This window comes from Manis pentadactyla, chromosome 3, assembly GCF_030020395.1.
Source record: "Manis pentadactyla isolate mManPen7 chromosome 3, mManPen7.hap1, whole genome shotgun sequence".
NCBI lineage: Eukaryota > Metazoa > Chordata > Mammalia > Pholidota > Manidae > Manis > Manis pentadactyla.
Genome location: NC_080021.1, coordinates 16,617,676 through 16,638,595, shown reverse-complemented (window position 1 = coordinate 16,638,595; position 20,920 = coordinate 16,617,676). Strand labels below are relative to the sequence as shown.

At 34.7% G+C, this 20,920-nt stretch overlaps 1 protein-coding gene and 1 pseudogene across 1 annotated transcript in view; one reads left to right on the top strand and one right to left on the bottom strand.

Moving 5' to 3' along the window:
* Positions 1–5,300: 5,300 nt before the first annotated feature.
* Positions 5,301–7,445, bottom strand: LOC130682811 (transcription initiation factor TFIID subunit 10-like; annotated as a pseudogene).
* Positions 7,446–7,753: 308 nt separating this feature from the next.
* The window catches only part of LOC130678862 (serine/threonine-protein kinase TAO1-like), a 57,822-nt gene continuing 44,655 nt past the window's right edge, over positions 7,754–20,920 (top strand). Inside the window, 5 exon segments of the mRNA XM_057497751.1 lie at positions 7,754–9,557; positions 14,847–14,918; positions 17,493–17,594; positions 18,867–18,912; positions 19,469–19,565. Coding sequence (XP_057353734.1) covers positions 9,426–9,557; positions 14,847–14,918; positions 17,493–17,594; positions 18,867–18,912; positions 19,469–19,565 — 449 coding nt within the window. The 5' untranslated portion in view covers positions 7,754–9,425.

Genomic DNA, 20,920 nt, shown 5'->3' with positions numbered 1-20,920 from the left:
TGAGGTCAGAGGGAAAACCTACAGTTCTGGAGGGTGACAAGTGCTTGTGTTGAGGCATTCAAATACTGTGGCAGCAAAAAAGAGGTGGTGGGGATGGGGACAAACCTTCTCCCCCCCGCAACAATGTATAAAATTAAAATGCAGCTGTGTCTACAAAGGCAAATCAAAATAAGAGACAGGACTGGACAACCACCTGAGTAACATAATCAGTGTAAACAGTCAATGTCCTGTAACGTGAATAGACAAAGCAAACAGCAAAACCCGCTGTCACAGCTCCCGCTCACAGTGGAAGATTGGAAGACAGGCTGGCTGCCCCTCACTGCAGGAAGTCCAGATCTTTCTGTACACCAGCATGTTCGGTGATTCATCTGCCACCCCGTTGCTGGTCTGCCCGTAATTATTCCCCTGGGCCATGTCACCGCACACTTGCTCCACTCTCAGAAGCAAGAATTACCAGTCTGCCCTCCGCGCCAAGGTCACGGCCCCGAGGCGGCGCCCCGCTCGGGCGCTGTCAGATGGCAGCGAGCACAGCCTCGCGGCAGGGCAGTTGCGTCACCCGCGGCGGATGCGTAACCGCGCCGCCTCCGGCCGCTCGGGCCAATGCCAACCCCGTCGCGTGCACGGGCAGCTCGGCAGCCCGTTCGCCGCTCGCTCCGCCCGCGCCGCCCTCCCAGTCAACCGCCCCGCTGAGCGCGCGCCGGAGACCGGCGACGGCTCGTGCGCGCGCCCGCGCAGGGAGGGCTCCCTGTTCCTTCTTGAGTGTGTTTTGGTACTTGATTAAGTACCACTACCAAATAATTTGCCTATTAAAGCTATATTTTGTCAAATTTATGAGTTTAGAACTCTTTATTGTATTTCCTTATCCTTTTAATGTCCTTAGGAATATAGTGATATGCCCTCTTTTGGGTAATTTTCTCTTGTTTTCTTTGGTTAGCTTGGAAGAGTTCTTTCAGTTTTATTGACTTTTTTTCCCTGCAAAGAACTAGCTTTTTTTTTTTCATAGGTAAAACCTTTATTTGATTAACTTTTTCTTGAAATATAACATTCATACAGAAAAATGCACAAATCATGAGTGTACAATTCAATGACTATTTGCAGACTGAACACACCCACGTAAAAGCACCCAGATCAAGAAACGGAATGTGACCAGCACCCCTGAAATCTTCCTTGTGTCTCCTCCCAATCACTATACCCCGAAGACAACTATGATGACTGACTTTTAACACATAGATTAGTTTTACCTCTTCTGGACCTTTACATGAATGGAATCACACAGTGTGCATCTTTCTGTCTAGCTTTTTTCCATTTCACATTATACTTAATGAGATTTATCCATGTTTTCCATGCAGCAACACCTTGGTCATTCTCACGGCTATAATTCAAAATCTTTCTTAAATCTAAGTCTTGTCAAATGCATCTTCAAGAACTACATTGGAGATGCCCAGCTGGAGTGTTTTATCACATTCAATTTTCATTTGACTTTCCATGATTCATTTAAGCCAGTTTCTGCCTCTTCTCTCAGAACACTATTTCACAAGTTCTGACGTGCAGAAAATGTTCCTGAGAGTCTGAATTTTCCTTCCCAAGAATCCTTTTTATGTTATCTAATTACTCTCCCTGGGACCATTATATTTCTCCAGTGATGGAAGACTATTATTGGTCCCTCTTAGTCATCTGTTGGCTGTAGTGCCTTTCTTCTTGCTTTTATAGAACTTCTGTCTTCCTATTTTCTGCCATCATTTTGAAATTCAGAGTCCAAACCAAGCAGCAAAATTCCAAGGACCATGTCCAGCCAACAGACACACAGCTGGCCTGTACACAGTCTTCATCTAAGGGAAGAATTTGTTCTTCCCTGAGGTCTCTTCCCTGGTGCCCCCAGATTAGAACCAGCACTGTCTTGTTGAAAAACACGAGGCTGCATTTGAGAACAGGATTCGAAGAGAGGAGAAAATCAACTAATCCTTTATGACCATCTTGGTATTTGAAAGCACTCTTCAGGTCTTTATCAACCCTCACAGTTTTCTTTTTCTTTTTTTTTAGATAATTATTTTTTATGGAAGGGTAGTTGACACACAGTATTACATTAGTTTCAGGTGTACAACACAGTGATTCAACATTTATATACATGATAATTCTAGGTACCAGCTATCACCATACCAAGTTGTTACAATATTTTGACTATATTCCTTATGCTATACATTACATCCCGGTTACTTATTTATTTTACAATTGGAAGTGTATATATATATATATATATATATATTTTGTGTGTGTGTGAGGGCATCTCTCATATTTATTGATCAAATGGTTGTTAACAACAATAAAATTCTGTATAGGGGGGTCAATGCTCAATGCACAATCATTAATCCACCCCAAGCCTAATTTTCATCAGTCTCCAATCTTCTGAAGCATAATGAACAAGTTCTTACATGGAGTACAAATTCTTACATAATGAATAAGTTACATGGTGAACATTACAAGGGCAGTCATCACAGAGGCTTTCGGTTTTGCTCATACATTATGAACTATAAACAGTCAGTTCAAATATGAATATTCAGTTGATTTTTATACTTGATTTATATGTGGATACCACATTTCTCTCTTTATTATTATTATTTTTAATAAAATGCTGAAGTGGTAGGTAGATACAAGATAAAGGTAGAAAACATAGTTTAGTGTTGTAAGAGGGCAAATGTAGATGATCAGGTGTGTGCCTGTAGACTATGTGTTAATCCAAGCTAGACAAGGGCAATAAAACATCCATGTATGCAGAAGATTTCTCTCAGAATGGGGGGGGGAGGTTCTAAGCGTTACCTCTGTTGATCCCCAATTTCTCACCTGATGGCCCCCCTGCGACTGTGCCTGTCTTAGGTAAGAACTAGCTTTTGATTTTACTGATTTTGTTGTCTACGTTCATTGATTTCCATTCTGTTCTTTAGTATTTCCTTCTATATTTAGCTTTGGTTTTATTTGCTTTTCTCTTTCTAGAGTTTTAAGATGGGAGCTTAGAGTATTCATTGGAGTTTTCTTTCTACTATGATTTAGTGCCTTAATTTCTGTGTAAGAATCCTGTAAATTTTATGTTCTATTTCTATTTTCACACAATTCATATTATTTTCTCTTTCACCTTTAAATGTCTTTATTGACCCATGGGTTACCTTGAGGTGTATTTAATTTCCACACTTGAGGTCCTGTTTTTTTTTTTACTGTTTTGTTACTGATTTTAAGTTTACTACCCTCTTATCAGAAAACATTTTCTGTGATTTGAAATTTTTTCCCTTGTTAAGATTAGTTTTATGACCCGGTATATGATCTCACAGTGTATGTCATAATGCACCCTTGAGAAGAATGTACATTCTGTGGCCAGGCTGCATACTGGAATGTCACTGGGACCTGTTGGTTGGTAGTGTTGGTCTGTGGTGGTGGTGTTCTAGTTACAGACTTTTCTCTTTTCAGTTGTATCAATTTTTGCCTCGTGTAGTTTGAAGCTCTTTTGTCAGGTGAGTATACATTTAGAATTTGATGAAGGAAATCATAACATTATATAATGTCCCTCTTTACTCCTTGTAATTTTCCTAGCTCTGAAGCTCTGAGTATTTTGTCTGGTATTAATATAGCCTTTAGCTTTCTTTTGTTTAATATTTTCCATTTCCCTTAATGGAGGTCAGATTCTCTTAGCTTTCCATCATCTAACTCTCTCTCTCTCTCTCTCTCTCTATTATTCTTGAATTTGTTCCACAAATCTTTTGCTTAGATAAAGGATTCTCTTCTGGGTTGGCAGTTCTTTACTTGCCTCACTTTAAAGACACTATTGAACATTCTGTGGCCTCCACTGTATTTTATGAGAATTCTGTGATCATTCAAATTTTAGTTTTTCTTTGCTTTTTAGCATTATGACATGTTTAGGCTTATCAGGCCTAGCTGTTCATTACTGATTTTGAGTTTACGCCTTATTGGGCCTAAACTCTTTGAATTTGCTCTGTTTGGGGCTTGCTGAGCATCTTGAATCTCTAAATTTACATTTTTGTCAAAGCTGAGATCTTTTCTGCTCTTAGTAAGAATTGTTTTATCTAAAAAATAAGACTTTCTTTTCTTTTATAGAACACCTATAATGTGAAATTTAGACAATTTGATACTGTCCCACAAGTTTCTAAGGATGTGTTCATTTTTTCCAATGTTTTTTCCTGTCTTTCCTTCAGTGTAGGTAATTTCTGCTGCTCTGTTATCTTCAAGTTTACAGACCCTTCTATCATCTCTATTCAGTGGTTGAGCCCATGCAATGTCTTTTGTAATTTTTGGTAATTATATTTTTCAGTTCTAAATTTCTCGACGTGGATCTTTTTTTATAGTTTTTATTTTTCTGCTAGAAGTTTAGTCTTTCCAACTTTTAAGAGTATTAAGCATTACCACATTTAATATGGTTGTAATAGCTGCTTTAAAGTCTTTATGTGATAATTACAACATGAGGCATCTCAAAATAGGCATCTGTCTTTTCTTTTCCTTGAGAATTTGTCACATTCTCCAATGGCGTGTGTATGTGTGTGTGTTGTTCGCTTTACCGTGTGCAGTAAATTTTGGATTTTATTCTGGCCATTTTGAATATGATCATGTCATTTCTGAGTCATGTTTGTATAGGTGCATTCAGACCATTTACATTTAGGGTGATTATGGATTGGTATGTACTTATTGCTATTGCAGACTTTAGATTCGTGGTAACCAAATGTTCAAGGGTAACGTCCTTACTATCTGAGAGTCTAATTTAACTCACTTAGTATGCTATTACACACACAAACTAAACATTCTTTTTTTTCCTCTCCTTTTCTTTGTCCTCCATTCTTTATATATTGGGTATCGTATTCTGTACTCTTTCTCTGTACATTTTTATTACCTCTGGTGACAGCTATTTAACCTTAGGAACACCTCCATCTATAGGAGTCCCTCCAGAATACACTGTAGAGACGGTTTGTGGTAGGTAAATTCTCTCAGCTTTTGCTTAACTGGAAATTGTTTAATCCCTCCTTCAAATTTAAATGATAACCTTGCCAGGTAGAGTATTCTTGGTTCGAGGCCCTTCTGCTTCATTGCATTAACTATATCATGCCACTCCCTTCTGGCCTGTAAGGTTTCTGCTGGGAAGGCTGATGATAGCCTGATGGGCTTTCCTTTGTGTGTGATCTGTTTACTCTCTCTGGCTGCTTTTAATAGTCTGTCCTTATCCTTGATCTTTGCCATTTTAATTAGTACATGTTTTGGTGTTGTCTTCCTTGGGTCCCTTGTGTTTAGAGATCTGTGCAATCTGCGCACCTCCACGGCCTGAGAGACCATCTCCTTCCCCAGGTAGGGGAAGTTTTCAGCAATTACCTCCTCAAAGACACTTTGCTTTTTACACTCTCTTCTTCTTCTGGTACCCCTCTAATACAAATGCTGTTCCATTTGGTTTGTTCACACAGTTCTCTCAATACTCTTTCATTCCTAGAGATCCTTCTTTCCTGTTGCTCTTTCAGGATTAGTTGTGTTAATTATATTTTCATACTATATGTGGTCTTGGGGGGAGGCCTCTGTCTCACCTCTTACACTGCCATCTGCAAACCAATCCTGTCAGTAGTGTGGCTTCTTTACACTGATGTCATACTCACTGAGGGCAGGGGTCAACTCCTCCATGGTTAAGTGTACTCCCTTCATTTTGTGGTGCGGCAGAGCATCGTGGGCAATATCTGAGATGAATTTATGGGCAGCTAGGGAGATGAGCTGAATTCCATGTGTGTTCAAGGCCTCAAAGCCAGTATGGTTCAGGCAGTATCCAGTCATTACATCTGGGAATAGAGATGTGGAAGCCTCCAGCTACAATCAGGAAGTCCACTAGAGGTGTGCTGAACACCGTCAGCCTCACTGCTCCATGGGCAGTGTTGAGCAGAGGGTAAACGCCGTTAGACACGGCCCCCTCTGAGGATGCCGCACCGCCCAGTGACAGCTTCCCCGCTCAGCTCAGCCAGCTCTCCAGCCTGCGCCGCCGTGCATCCCATGCCCCCTGCTGCGCCTCCAGCCCCAACACCCGTACTGTCACTGTGCCTTGTTCTTTTGTCAGCAGTGCACTGAGGGCCATGCTGCAGGGGCTGAGGCAGTGGAGGCCAGTGCCTCCTTGAGGTCTGAGCCTGAGCCACCACAGTTTGTCATCTGGATGGGAGAGGCAACTCTCTATTCCTTCTTGAGTGAGTTTTGGTAATTGATAAGTACCACTACCAAGTAATTTGCCTATTTCAGCTATCTTGTCAAATTTATGAGTTTAGAACTCTTTATTGTATTTCCTTATCCTTTTAATGTCTTTAGGAATATAGTGATATGCCCTCTTTTGGGTAATTTGCTCTTGTTTTCTTTGGTTAGCTTGGAAGAGTTCTTTCAGTTTTATTGACTTTTTTTCCCCTGCAGAGAACTAGCTTTTGATTTTACTGATTTTGTTGTCTACGTTCATTGATTTCCATTCTGTTCTTTAGTATTTCCTTCTATATTTAGCTTTGGTTTTATTTGCTTTTCTCTTTCTAGAGTTTTAAATGGGAGCTTAGAGTATTCATTGGAGTTTTCTTTCTACTATGATTTAGTGCCTTAATTTCTGTGTAAGAATCCTGTAAACTTTATGTTCTATTTCTATTTTCACACAATTCATTTTATTTTCTCTTTGCCCTTGAAATGTCTTTATTGACCCATGGGTTACCTTGGGGTGTATTTAATTTCCACACTTGAGGTCCTGTTTTTTTTAATTGTTTTGTTACTGATTTTAAGTTTACTACCCTCTTATCAGAAAACATTTTCTGTGATTTGAAATTTTTTCCCTTGTTAAGATTAGTTTTATGACCCGGTATATGATCTCACAGTGTATGTCATAATGCACCCTTGAGAAGAATGTACATTCTGTGGCCAGGCTGCATACTGGAATGTCACTGGGACCTGTTGGTTGGTAGTGTTGGTCTGTGGTGGTGGTGTTCCAGTTACAGACTTTTCTGTTTTCAGTTGTATCAATTTTTGCCTCGTGTAATTTGAAGCTCTTTTGTCAGGTGAGTATACATTTAGAATTTGATGAAGGAAATCATAACATTATATAATGTCCCTCTTTACTCCTTGTAATTTTCCTAGCTCTGAAGCTCTGAGTATTTTGTCTGGTATTAATATAGCCTTTAGCTTTCTTTTGTTTAATATTTTCCATTTCCCTTAATGGAGGTCAGATTCTCTTAGCTTTCCATCATCTAAGTCTCTCTCTGTTTCTCTCTCTCTATTGTTTTTGTATTCATTCCACAAATCTTTTGCTTAGATAAAGGATTCTCTTCTGGATTGGCATTTATTTTCTTTCCTCACTTTAAAGATAGTATTGAACATTCTGTGGCCTCCATTGTATTCTATAAGAATTCTGTGATCATTCAAATTTTAGCTTATCTTTGCTTTTTAGCATTATGACATATTTAGGACTTATCAGACGTAACTGTTTGTTATTGATTTTTAGTTTTGACCTTATTAGGCCTAAACTCTCTGAATTTGCTCCTTTTGGGGCTTGCTGAGCATCTTGAATCTCTAAATTTATGTTTTTGTCAAAACTGGTGTCTTTTCTGCTTTTAGTAAGATTTCTTTTTCTAAAAAAATAAAATTTTCTTTTCCTTTATATAACACGTTAATGTGAAATTTATACAATTTGATACTGCCCACAAGATTCTAAAGATGTATTCATTTTGGTAATGTTTTTTTCTCTTTCAAAATTTTTACAAAATTTTATGTAAAGTCATGCTTGTAATAAAGGTACTATAATTTGATAATTCAAAGTTCTTAAATAAGGTCTTAGGTACATAGAAGGCTTTTTGTTTTTCGCAGGTGTATAAGTTGAATAGGTACACTTTATACAGAATTTAGTTCAATCTCCTCATTTTAGGAGTGATAAGTTATATGACTTTTCTGTGGTCACATATTGTTGGAAGAATTGTAATTGAAGCATTGTTCCAGGGAACTAATTTCCAGAGCAGTGTGATTGGTAAAAGTGAAGAATATGGTGCAGCCTTGAAAGTGTTAGAAAAGGAATACAAACTAGTAATTTGAATTTTTAATGCAATGTAGTATTAATTTAGGGAAGTGCAAAAAATATGTAAATGTGTTTTATGTAGTTAGATATTTAATAACAAGCATTATAATTGGTTTAGTTGACTTCACTAAAAGGGAGACAGGCTTAAAAAATTCTCTGTTGTTTAAAAAATTTTTGAAATTAATAAAATTAAAAACATTCAAGAATTTAAAAAATATGCTTTGGGCATGGAAAAAACTGGCTAGAGCTTTATTTTCCCTTATGAGTTTAATGAAATCAATTTTTGGAGTTTTTAATTTTAATTGGTAAATTTAAGGAGGACATGTTAACTAACATTTAATGTACTGTTTACTGTTCCTGAGTACTAGTCTACACTTAACATTTATTAACTCATTTAACCCTCACTGCTACTCTAGGAGGTAGGTTATTTCTTTCATTTTATAGACTAGGAAAATGAGGTTACCCTAGTTCATAGTTTGGTAAATAATTGTTGTCAGGATTCCTATCTAGGGAGTGTCATTCTAGAACCAGGTTCTGAAACCTCTCATTTATAGCAACCATTTTTGAAATTTGGTAATCTGATATAAAGGAACTGATACCAGAACCACCAAGGAATTCTATAGTATATCTACTTACATAATGAAGCAGATTTGATAAGGCCATATTTTAATATGAATCAGGTTATGGAGGAAACAGTTATCTATCTATGTTAAATTCATTATTTTTTCCCATTGCATTTTTATTAGGAATGTCTGTGTTAGAGTTGATTAAACACTGCCATGTGGTATCTGAAAGGAAAAGAAATCTTACTGAATTAAATCTATTATCTATTTTCTTGCATTTGAAGGTCATTAATAGATGGGAATCTTCCTGTTGTTAGAAACATATAATGGGTACATTTTGAGTTGTTGAGCATGTTTTTAATGGTCTTCCTACTGCATTATCTCTTTTGTTGATGAGCTTATTGCATCAGAGTTAGAGAAATCTTTAAGTACTGATACAGAAAGCCTTCCAGTACATAAAGATTTATCTAATTTTTAGAAGTGTATGTATAGTATGTACTTACATACTATGTATATTGGGAATTTTTTTTTAAAAGCAGCACAGGTGATTGTGATGATGAGCTGGGTTTAAGACCCCTGCACTAGTAGGCAACACTTTTTCAGTGAAATTCCATGTCTAAGATAATTTTATATATGTAGTCAGAAAATGATATACTAATTATTCTTAACAACTTTTGCTTTTCCTTTTTTCTTTTCTTATTTCTCTCCAATTGTTTATGCCAACGTGGCTTCATTCATACCGATTTCCCAAGGATTGGGAGAGCAGCATAAAATTAGAATCAGCCAGCTGATTGCCCAGCAGGATGTGGTCAACTATCCAAGAACAGAGCCTGAAGGACCCTGAGATTGCAAAACTCTTCTCCAAAGAAGATCCAGGGAAGCGCTTCACAGATCTCAGAAAAGTTGGCCAGGGAGGCTATGGAACAGTGTTCTTTGTAAGTGTTAAAGGCGTAATGTCAGTGACCAGCATTTATTTAATATCCAGTCCTGGCAGAGTAAAAATCAGTAATACAAAAAGACATAGGCAATAGTCTATTTTATAGTCACTTGCATTAGGTGTATATAAAAAGAGATCATTTTATTTATTGAGCTTCTTAGATTATTGAAAAAATGGGAAAGATATTCGGCTTTAATTTCCATGTTGTTTACACTACTTTAGCAGTTTTATGACTTACATTGTTATTGAATCAAATATTACAAAACACTGACCGTAAAGTCCCATACACACATTTCATTATTATTCATTCATTATTTCTTCCTATTAAGAATGCTTTTTTTTCTCAGCAACAAGTTTTGTATAGATGTTTAATATTGTGGTAGTATTAAAGATTTAGCTTTTTCATTTTAATGGGTACCTTAAGAATAAAAGAGAAAATGTGTTCCAAATTCTTAACAGTTTGAACTTTTCACTTAATTCTCATTTGTAAAGTAGAGGTAAAAATAAGGTAGTAGAAACTCCCTCTGCAATTTTCCTACCCAAAGACAGCTGCTGTTTAGATAAACATCCTTGCAGAGTCTTTTTGTCTACGCATGCTTTATGTGTGTGTGTGATGTAGGTTATATTTGTTTGATTTCTGGATTGGACACAGGATAAGGGAAGAGGCACTCAGAAAACAGGTATTTCATAAACAACCTTTTTTCTGTGTTACAGTTTTGTCTGAATGTAAGCTTCTCCCATTGTTCTCCTTAATACTACTGTGGAGAAATGTAGAATAAAAAAGGAAAAAAATATACAGCCTCTTAGAAATGGGCCCAATAAGAGAACCCTGTTGAAAAAATCCCTGTCATGTAGCCATTCAATGTGTGTCAGTAGTATTTTTTAGTTGACTTGTTTTATTAAGTGTAATTTATATACAGTAAATACAGATATGTTAAATGTACAGTTTGATGAAATTAGACAAGTTATATGCCATGCAACCAACAATTCAAGATACAGAATGGTGATAGTTGTGGGGAATAGAAAGAAGTAGAAAGAGGATAGAATGATAACTTGTTTTACCTCTTTTGATAATAAATATTTAGTATATTTGAAAGTTAAAATTGTCATTATGTATGGGGGGAGTCACTAATAGGCAAGCAGGAACAATGAATCCAACTGTATTTGGGCTATAACCACATTGGAGTAAAAACCAAAACTAATATAAGTAACTTCCATACACAGTATTTTAAGTGTATACCCTCTGTCTGGTTGGGAAGAGGAAACTGCCAACAAATCTTGAACTCTTCTCCGTAAACTTGTTTCATATTGGTATGGGTGTGAAAATTCTGAAACTGTGTGTTAAAAGATTGAGCAGTGAATAATTTTGATGTCATTTTGGACTCAGATCCTAACTGAAAAGAATGATAGAAATAGGAAATTGGCAAATGTAAGGAAGAACCATGTGGGACTAGATAGGTATTGGATAGGAATTTGTGGCATTAACATGAACTAATTACATGACATATATATTTCCTAGCTCTCTCGACTGTAAGATCCTAGTTGCGTTGATATCCTAGTAGCAAGCAGCACACTTAGCACTCAGATCTTGGTTTCCTCACTACATGGATCAAGAGCTCTTGCAGTAATGGTTCATTCTACTGTGGGGACAAGGATCATAAAAGATAAGCTTTAGAATAACTTGAACCAGAAATTTAAAAAATGCTTTTAAAATGAAAAATAGGACCTTTCAAGAGGATGCTAGAACCAGCTTGAAGATGCTCCCACTGGCCACATCTGGAACAATTTGAGCATCAATATAGACATCTATTGATCATAACCCATTGAATAAAATAGGAATTCCTAATTTCCATGACAGATATAGGATGGATAGATAGTTAGAAAGGGAGGGCTTTTCTTTATAATAGAATGCTGACTGATAAATGTGAAGGAATGGTAGAGTTGGGAAAAACCAGCATTTTGAAATCATCATTGCAAAGATTGTTTGGGGCTAGAATCTTCAGTGGTTGCTAAAACTAGGGGGAAAGTTTGATGAGCAGAATATTTATATAGTTTAAAAGTATCTCTCCACAGATTGCTTGTTAGATACAAAGTAGGAAACAGTGGTTATAACTATATACATTGGAAAGAAACAGTCAAACACCTTGAGTGGGTGATGAAAATTTGTAACCAGTGATGAACAGACATTGTATGCGTCCAGATATGATACCCTGAAAAGGACACAATATTACTCATGTAGTATTTCAGCCAGAGATATGTAACCAGAATCTAATCTTGAAGAAGCTTCAGACAAACACAAATTTAGTAAGGTAAGTACTGCTGTGTAGTCTCAAAAAATGCCAGTGTCATAAAAGACAAGGAAGAGTTGAGGAAATTGTTCCAGATTAGAGGAGATGAAGAAGACATGGTAAGTAAGCACAACTCGTAATCCTGAAGGGACAGAGAAACATGACTGTGGACATTAAATATTTATCTGTTGGTTTTTGTGTGTGTGTGTGTGTGATAGGCAAAAATAATCTCATGTTAATCTGATTTAATTTTAATGTAATCATCATTACTAATGCGTTTGGATTTTAATAAATTGCAGTCACTTTAACTTACTATTTTAAAGTAATACTAGAGCTGCAGATTTTGCAATAATAATAGAGTTTACCCTATAATCTTCTCCCAGATCCTTTAAAGTTTACAAGTTTCATAACCACAGAACCTTTATCAAAACTAAGAAATCAACACTGATACACTGATACTATTAACAAAAAATACACTTTATTTAGATTTTCCCAGTCTTTGCGCTCTTTTCTGGAATCTACTCCAAGTGACTACACTGCATTTAGTATACCCTCTTTTGAACTTTATCCTGTGCTAGTTAGAAATGCAGCTCTTTAGCAGAACAATGAAATTGGACCCTTACCTCATACCATATATGAAAATTAAAATTATAAAACTCTTAGGGTAAAATTGCATGACCTTGGTTTTGTCAAAGGATTCTTAGAAATGACAACAAAAAGCATGAACAAAAGAACTTGGATTTGATCAAAAGATAAAACTTCTATGCTTCAAAACTGAAAAGACAACAATAGAATAGGAGAAATTATTTGTAAATCATATGTCTGCTAAGGAACTTGTGTCTAGAATATATAAAGAACTCTTACAACTCAATAAAAAAAGGCAACCCAATTTTTAAATGGGCAAAGAATCTGAATTGACATTTCTCCAAAGATGTACAAATGGCCAAAAAGCACATAAAAAGATGTTCAACATTCACTGGTCTCAAATCTTGAAAACATTATACTAAGTGAAAGAAACCAGTCACAAAAGACCATATATTATATGGTTCCAAAGTGTACAGAATGGGCACATCTCCAGAGACACAGAAAGTAGATTAGTTGTTCCTTAGGGCTGAAGGGGTGAGGAATAGGGATAGGAGAGTGATAGCTAAAGGGTGTGGGGTTTCTTTTTTCTTTTTTTTTAATGGGGAAAAAATTTGAGGTAAGGTACACATAATCTAAAACTTACCATTTTAACCATTTTTAAATGAAACAATTTGGAGTTTCTCTTTAAAGTGATGAAAGTTCTAAAATTGTAGTTATCGGTAAATTGCATATATGTATCATATTGATCAGTATTGCCATGCATCTGTCAGTGTACTAAAAGCTATAGAATTACACACATTCAAATGGGTGAAATGTGTGCTATGTAAATTATATCTCATTAAAACTGTTAGAAAAGAATGTAGCTGGTTAGACCTATTGACTGAAATCAAGGGGCTCACAGATTGATGAGTAGAGAACATTTTGGAAAAGTGAATTCATATTCAAGATCTTATGCAGACAGATCCACTTCACCCATTATGTTAGGCGGTGCACGTTTTCCTTAACCAGTCTGCTAGTAATTGAAATTGGAAGGTCATTAGTTGTTCCAAGGACCCACTTAAAAGAATATATATATATATATATATTTTTTTAAGGAATTCTACTTAGGTATAATTTGCATACCTGCTTGTCTAATTTTTTAACAGCTTTTTTGAGATTTAAGTTACATACTCTCAGTTCACCAATTTTAAGTGTGCATTTCATAGATTTTTAGTAAGTTAGATTTTTGTAGCCATCACCATAATCTAATTTTAAAACATTTTATCTTTGGGAATTCATTAAAGACTGAATTGAAGATGAATTCTTCCACAGATGACTAGAGATGATGAACCCTTCTTACTGAACTCATTTGAAATGTTTTGCAGCTATCCTCTTGTGCCTTCTTTATATATCATCTTTTTTTTAACACATAATGAGAATTTGGCTCTCTCTTATTTTCTAAAGAGTTAACTTTTATGTTTCTGTTATGCTTTTATTTTTTTATCAAAATTCCACAGCAGTGGTAAAAGTAATGGTGATGGCATTTTAGCTGTCTTGTTTTAATTCTAGTTAATAGTTGTTTACAATAGACATGATTTATCATGTGGAGGAATTACCTTTCCCATGTGGGTTTTCTAAGAGTTTGGTCTTCCCTGCATTAGATACATTTAGAGTTGAGCTCTTTCTACATTTTCAATATTTATTAAGCATTTATATGTATAAGTATATATTTCCCCCTTTGATTTGTAAAAAAATATGGCAAATTATGAAATGTTTTCCTGTATCAAAATTTTGCATTTCTGTGGTAATATATTTTATCCAAATGAAATATTCTTTTAATGCCCAGTAATATTTGGTTTTAAAATTTTATTTAGAGTTCCCTTGCCTACATTTATAAGTCAGATTGGTACCTAACTTTCTATTTTGCGCTGCTTGTGAGGGTTTAGTTGTTGGGTTAGACTGCCTCCTTACAGTTAATGGGGTAGCTTTCGTTTTTCTCCCCTTTTATCCTGGGAAGTTCCCCTAGTGAAACTGCTCCACTCACAGTTTTAAAGACAATTAGTATTCTTTTCAATCTTCCACCACTGTTTTACTCAAATTTTCTTCTCTAGATCAATTTTAGTAGTTCTTTCTTAGAGAATTGTCCATTTCATTGAAATTTGGACATTTACGGGCCTAGCATAGACTTGTACTAGTCACTTATTTGTTTGTTTATAGTTCTGTTCAAATTTCTATATTTTTCCTCTCAACTAGCTGATTCAAAGATAAACATGCATTATTCTTATTTCTAAAGTACCAGCTCCTTGACAATTTGATACGCTTTTTGCTATCCATTTACTTATGTTTTTAATGTTCTTTAAAATCAGTTTTGGTATCTTTTTGGACATGGTAGTTTATAAATGTTAATTTTTATAGTGGTCTTCTGTCTTTTTTAGGCACGAGATGTGCACACCTATGACATGGTGGCTATCAAGATAATACCTTATAGTGGAAAGAGGGCTATGGAGGTAGGTGAAATATATATGTTTGTATTGGCATGTTATAGAAAGCCATACCATTTTTAATTGGGGATAGGTGGAAATTTTTTCAAAAAATGTTGAAAAATTTACAAATACTAAGGTTTATCTCAGTGAATTTACTTCCACAGACTCAATGTGCCCATTTAACCTGTACCTAGAGCCATAAACAACATTCCTGACATCCCAGAAACCTCCCAACTACATCCCTTACTTTTAATTTTTTAGATATGTGCTGCTGACATGAGTTTAATTTTTTTAATTGTTCAGCAGATTATTCTATAATAGAGGAATTATCATGTCTGAGAAAGTACACTAGAATAAGGTACATTTGACAGTAAATATACTGGATATAAATTTTTAATGGTTGAGAAATTATTTAACGGCTGTTTCAAATAATCATCGGCAGCAATATATCTAATCTGAAAAATAAGGCAGTGGGTAATAATCTGAAAAATGCAATTACTGATACTGTGTTGCATGTACTTTAGTTCATCAGTGTTCTGATTAGTTCTTCCTTAATTGCATAAGTTTATAAAATTACTTTCTAAGTCTGTTCTCTATCTTTAATTCTTTAAAAAATTTATTTATTTTTAATTGTGGTAAAGTACACAAAACAAATTTACCATCTTGACCACTTTAAGTGTAAGTTCAGTGGTGTCAAGGACATTCACATTGCTGTGCAACCATCACCACCATTCATCTCCAGAATTCTTTCATTTTGCAAAAGTGATATTCTCCACCCATCAAACAGTAACACCTCATTCCCTCCTCCCCGCAGCCCTTGGAAATCACCTCTCCACTTTCTGTCTCTATCAATTTGACTACTTTAGGTATCTCATGTAATTGAAATTATGCACCATTTGTCCTTTTGTGACTGGCTTGTTTCACTTAATATAGTGTCCTCAAAGTTCATCTATGTTGTAGTGTGTCAGAATTACCTTTCTTTTTAAAGCTGAATAATATTCCCGTGTGTGTGTGTGTGTAAAAACACCACATTTTGTCCATCTACCACCTGTAAATGGACACTTAGTTGCTTCTACCCCTTGGTTATTGTGAATAATGCTGCTGTGCACATAGGTACACAAGTATTTCTTTGAGTTCCCGCTTTTAAACTTTAGGGTATATGCCCAGAGGTAGAACTGCTAGATCAGTCTTTAATTTTTAAAGGTTTTGGCTTTCTACATTTCTGTAATCTCTGTTTTGTGGTAAATGTTGTTTTTTGTGATAATCATACTTATGGGTATGACAACACCGTTGTGATTGATCACTGTTCCATTACGTCGATACCTAAAAAAACTCTTAATTTCTAAAACCCCTAAAAAAACCTCCATTTTTTACAAGTTTAATTTAATTTGCCATTCTACAGTATAACTTTAGAACCAGCTTTCATAGCAGACTTGTGTTGGAGTCTGTTTAATTAGTCATGCCCAGAACCAAAAGTTTCACCTAGGGCATCATCTTCTCTCATCTAATATTGTATCCTTCCTGGAAGTTTTTTTTACATTGAAGAATACAGGTTTTAGCTTGGTTTTGTTTTGAGAGTTTGCCTCCCAGAGCACTCAAATTTGAAATGTAAAGCCCATAAAACACTTTCTGAAGTTAGCGTCTTACAGCTTACACATTTTACACTGTGAATATCTTGCTCTATTTTCTTGAAGGCTTATGAAATAACATAGGAGATACAGGATCTTAAATTCTAGTGCAAAACATTTTTTAAAGTTCTGTATTCTAGTTCCCCTACCTTTAGAAATACGGTACAAGTCAGCAGTAAAGCTTGGAAAAACTGAAACAAGAACAAAAAACAGATTCCAAGTTCCCATCCCACATCTACTAAGCCTCTGGTATTTTCAGTTCCCTGATTGCTTCTGACAAGTAACTATATTTAGGATATGGCCTAAGTTTCTGAAGTTGTCATAGAGTAGCTTTTATTGCTGAAGGTTTATCTGTTATTTACTAGTAGGCGTCAATGGGAAGGCTCTTCGGGAAATCCTGTAGGAAAATGTTTCCATGCTGCTTGGTTTTTCTGTGAACTTTCCTCTGTTATAACCTAAGTGTTCACTAGCATTTTAGAATATGTGCATTTAGGAATTTAGGTAATTACTTGATTTGAGTTTAAACAGCAGAAAAAACTTAACATTTGGTAGACAATATAAGCCAAAAAACACAACAGCTGAACTTTAAGGTATGTAAATCATACAACAATAAAGCTGCAAAAAAGAAGGGGGCGGTTGAACTTTTGAAGAAAAACCACTAAATATAGTATATAGTTTCCAACAGGCTTGGTGTGTGGTTGTAAAATTTATATAAGACTCATTGATAATAAATTTTATGAAAATAAAAATGTGTCCTACCTGGAATGAATTTTATGTTATTGAGTTGTAAACTATATGAATGTAATTTCTTTAAAATATATTAGTTTGACATTTAAATATTACAAATAAAGCAAAGTTGTATGTTCTTGTTAACTTTTTAATCTAATAATTACTTTTGTACTTCTATAGTTTTCTAAGGAAAGGCAACTGTTCCTAATTCTTTCCTTTATTCTTTTTTTTCTCCCCACAGAGTTGGCAGGGTATTATTAAGGAAGTCAGGTGCCTACGAACATTAAAACATCCCAACATTGTAGAATACAAAGGCTGCTATTTACGTGAGCACAGAGCATGGGTAGGTATCTGCTCTCCCCTTGCTGTAATTTTAGTAGGTTTAGTTTATAATTAATTCAAAAATGTCTCAAAATAGTTGTGTAAAGCCACGCACAAACACCTTGAAATGTGAGCTCATACTGAGAAAAGAGGAGCAGCTTTCCCTGAGACTCTTAGGCAGTAAGAGATAACAGAACCTTTGCCGGTTGACTCCAGAGATTCAGCTGACCGTCACGTGCACGGGAAAATGTTCTGATGTATGTTAGCGGTATCACTCTTCAAATGCTTTATCAAACATTTGTTGAGAGCAATCCTATTAAAGGATGAAAATCAGCATTTATTTTTGACATAAATGTATTGTAAGCTATTTAACCACAAGGATCTTGGTTGGAATATTGGTGGTGAATCCTGGTGAAATCTGAGCTGATTGTGATTCTTTGGCTGAATAATACTAAAGGTAGAAAATTGGGACATTTTATTGCAGAAAATGGAAATTAATTTTGCCCTATTGTTGAAACTAAGGTAAGGTAGTAATCTTACAACGGTTTAGGCATAGTAATTATGTCTTTTCAGAGAAAGGCTAAGTTTTCTTTAAACAGGAATGACCTTTTATTTTTAATAAGCTACAGCTGATTATCATTTTAGTATACAGAACTTAGATTTATTTAGATTTGTAATGTTTGGTTTAATTTGATGGTGATGGTACTCCTAAATTTGAGGCTGTGGTAAAAGAAAAAACAGTGGCAGAGAGGGTAGACTGCCTCTCTGTCTTTCCAGTTTCTCCATCTGTAAAACAAGGATGATAATAGGGTCTACTTCCAGAGGTGGTTATGAGAATTAAATTAGTTAATATATGTAAAATACCTGGCACATAAGAGGTACTCTTTGTGTGCTTTATAGGAAAGATTTAAACTGTAACCTAAACTTTGTATATATATAGTACCAGAGGACGATTTTCTGCTTCCTAACAATACCAGTATTGCTACTATAGGTTAATATTAATGGAATATATATATTCCTTTATAGCTTTAGTTAGTAATTATATGAAACACACATCTTCTACAAGCAGTTATATGTCGGCATTATAAAAGATTAATGTAGCATTGGCTTAACTTCATGTATGCATTTAACAAGTTTCAATATGTATACTTATATTTAAAGGTAATTGATAAGTAGAGTTTGTTTCACTTCAAACTATCTTCTCAATCTCCTTGGTGAATTTATTTTATCTCATATAGAATCTTTTTATTTTAATAGTGTATTTTAATGTTTTTATCATTTTTTCCCCCTGTAGCTTGTAATGGAATATTGTTCAGGATCTGTTTCAGATTTGCTGGAATGTAAGTTTCCTTTATTTATTAAGAAAAGAAAAGTATTAGCATAATAAAATGAGAATTCATTCACTAAGAGATTTTTAAAATAATGTTAAAACTTTCCAGGAAGAGTAAAAACCTTTGTCTTTTCTAGAGTCTCAGTGTGGTATGCACTGTCCTCATTAAATACTACGTTTTAGCATAACAGATGAGTTTTCTTTCATTATGATTTAACAGGCATTTTTCTGCCTTCTTTATCATTAAACTTGATTTATTCCTTCTGTTCAGAATGAAGATATGTAGGAATATAAAAAGGGAAAGCTTCTCTTTCATTGTTTTTATAATCATGAAATAATTGTTAAATGTTAACTTAGAGGAAAATTGGCTGTGAACTATAATAACTAGGCACAACTGCACACTTATTAAGTTCAATTGCTTTGTTTATTATCTTGGAAAGCAAAAAATTCCTTCTTGCTAAATGTTAGTTTTTTGAAATTTGCCCATATATTAGATATGTGTATATATATTTTAAAATGAAAATGTTCTATAGAATAATTATTTTCAAATAAAATCTTATTTTAAGTTCCCAAAATGCCAATACAAGAAATGGAAATAGCAGCAATTATACACGGTGCTCTTCAGGGATTAGCCTACTTACATTCTCATGGCATGATCCATAGGTAAGTACTTTAAAAATTACCATATATTAATATGCAAATTTATCAGACCTAGAATTTATTAATCCTGAAAGCTTTGTTGGTTTTAGCTAAATAAAAGTATTCTGGAGTTCTACAAACTCATATTCTTTTAGCTTATCCATGTCTTAAAATGAATATACTAATTTATTTGATCTCTTTGTTGAGAATAATTTTTATCTTTTTCTACACATGCTGCTGGGCCTTCTGAAGTATGTGCACTTTATAGATTTGTGATAGAAATTTAATTACAGAAAAGTTTAATTTGTGAAGTGGAAAAGACTATAGGGATTATGTATTCTTACTTGTTTCATTTTACAGATGAAGAAACTGATGCCCCAATTTGTGACTCACTTCTCAAAGCTGATGAAGCAAGATAGATTAGACTAGAACTAACCTAGATCTTTTGTCCTCCTGGTGACTCATAATGCCAGATTTGTTCCATTGATTCCATGACATAGACAAGTAGAAGCTACTTAACACTCTATGCTTTTGAGACAATCCTTGATAATCCCTGATAATGGATAGTGATTTAAAGATTAAACCATCATAAACTACATTTTTAGCATTGGTATTGGTTTTGCCTGTTTTTAGAAGGAAGCTAGCATTTTTAAAATTATCTATGTGAACCAGACAATACATAGTAAACTTGTATAGTAGAGTCATTGCAAATTAATGGGTTATCAGTTTTTTAGATGAGGATAGTAAGGTCCAAGAGAAATCCACATGCATAGTAAATAAGAGAATGAAAGAGTTGGAAGCAGAACCTAAGGTCTTCTCAACTTCAAAGAACCTTCCATTTTTAAAAAAAACAAATGGAAGAAAACAGATTGACTTAATGTTACACCCATTATAATACTGTATAGTATGAATTGACAAGTGCTTAGAAATTTCTTTCTGTTTGAATGTTATGGTGCCCATTGGGAATACAATCCCATTATAATTTTCTTAGTTCACATGTACATTGCTGATTTGGAAAAGAGCTTAAAAGTAAATTTGGGATCATTGATATTATCTTACTCATGTGTTTTAGTTTTCATTTCATATTTAGGTAGGAGAACTATGCAAAAATTTGGAATGATATGAGTAATTAAAAAAAAACTAATTTGGGGCATCAGGTTCTTTTTTTTCCATTATATTGTTAAGGGTCTACTCAGAAATCTTACAGTCATATAAGAATGTTCAGCTAAATTTTTAAAACCATTATTTGTACCAATAAACAGGCACTCAAATATCGAGTCTGTGCTATTAATTACCTAATTTTTTTCTTTTGTTTCTACTGCTATTTTATCTTCTCTTTTAGAAAATTGTTGCTATATACTTATAGGAATTCTGTGTAT